General features: G+C 60.6%; 1 protein-coding gene across 1 annotated transcript in view; it reads right to left on the bottom strand.

Moving 5' to 3' along the window:
- Pink1 (PTEN induced kinase 1) overlaps positions 1-446 on the bottom strand; it is a 14425-nt gene extending 13979 nt beyond the window's left edge. The window contains exon 1 of the mRNA XM_005352966.3: positions 6-446. Within this exon, the coding sequence (XP_005353023.1) occupies positions 6-361 (356 nt within the window). The 5' untranslated portion in view covers positions 362-446. The remainder of the gene's footprint in view (positions 1-5) is intronic.
- Between the last annotated feature and the right edge of the window lie 478 nt (positions 447-924).

Raw genomic sequence — 924 nt, 5'->3', positions numbered from 1 at the left:
CCCGCCGGCCCTCCGCCTGCTTCTCCTCGATCAGCCCCAGCCCCAGCCCGAAGGCCAGGAAGACTGCTCGGCCGTAAGGGCCCGCGCCGCCCCGGGCCCGCACCAGGAACTGCCGCTGGATCCGCGCCGCCAGCCCCGCCACCGACTGGCGGAAGAAACGGTAGCGGTCGGGAAGGGGGAGCCCGAGCGGGCCCGGCTGTACTCTAGGGCCTGCGACACGGCCCGGACGCTCTCCGCGGCCCCAGGCTGCCGCGGGGCCGGGCTTCCCCAAGCCCGAGACCGGGCCGGGCTTGGCTGCGAAGCGCAGCAGAAGCGCCCGACCCAGCTGCAGGCCTCGGCCCAGGGCCTGTCTCACCGCCATGGTAGCGCGGCTATCCCGCTGCCACCGCCACCGCCACCACCACCACCACAAACGTCCGGGAAGCAGAGGACAACAACAAACTTGGGGCGGAGCCTATGCGCAGGCGCGGGGGGCGGGGCCGCGGCAGTTTCCCTGCTCGGTGCGCGAGGGCGCTGTGCGCTCATCCGCTAGTCTCTCTTAGTCTGGCTGGTTTGCCCTTTGAACCCTGATGGAGCGTTTGCAAAAAAAATTCCCTGGCCCTGGTTGAGAAATTGAGCCGGTAAACTAATATCTGTTATCAATCACCAATCCAGGCCCTTTACACCTCTAAACTGATGTAACTCCCCCGCCAATGATAGAAGAGTGCCAATTTTGTAGATTAGAGAGTGCTGTGTTTCCAGATTGCATGTAGATATCAGAGCTGAGGTTGAAGTTCAGGCACCAGGTACACAAGTGGTGAATAGAGATGTATGCAGGAAAACCATGCATATAAAATAAAAAACAAAACAAAACCAACCAACAACAAAAACGCCTGAGGTCCAGGGCTCTAGCTCAGGTTCTTACATTTGCAAAGCAAACTTTAC

The sequence above is a fragment of the Microtus ochrogaster genome, chromosome 10, assembly GCF_000317375.1.
Source record: "Microtus ochrogaster isolate Prairie Vole_2 chromosome 10, MicOch1.0, whole genome shotgun sequence".
NCBI classification, from domain to species: domain Eukaryota; kingdom Metazoa; phylum Chordata; class Mammalia; order Rodentia; family Cricetidae; genus Microtus; species Microtus ochrogaster.
Note: the sequence above shows the minus strand (reverse complement) of the source record. Positions and strands in the feature narration are given on the sequence as shown.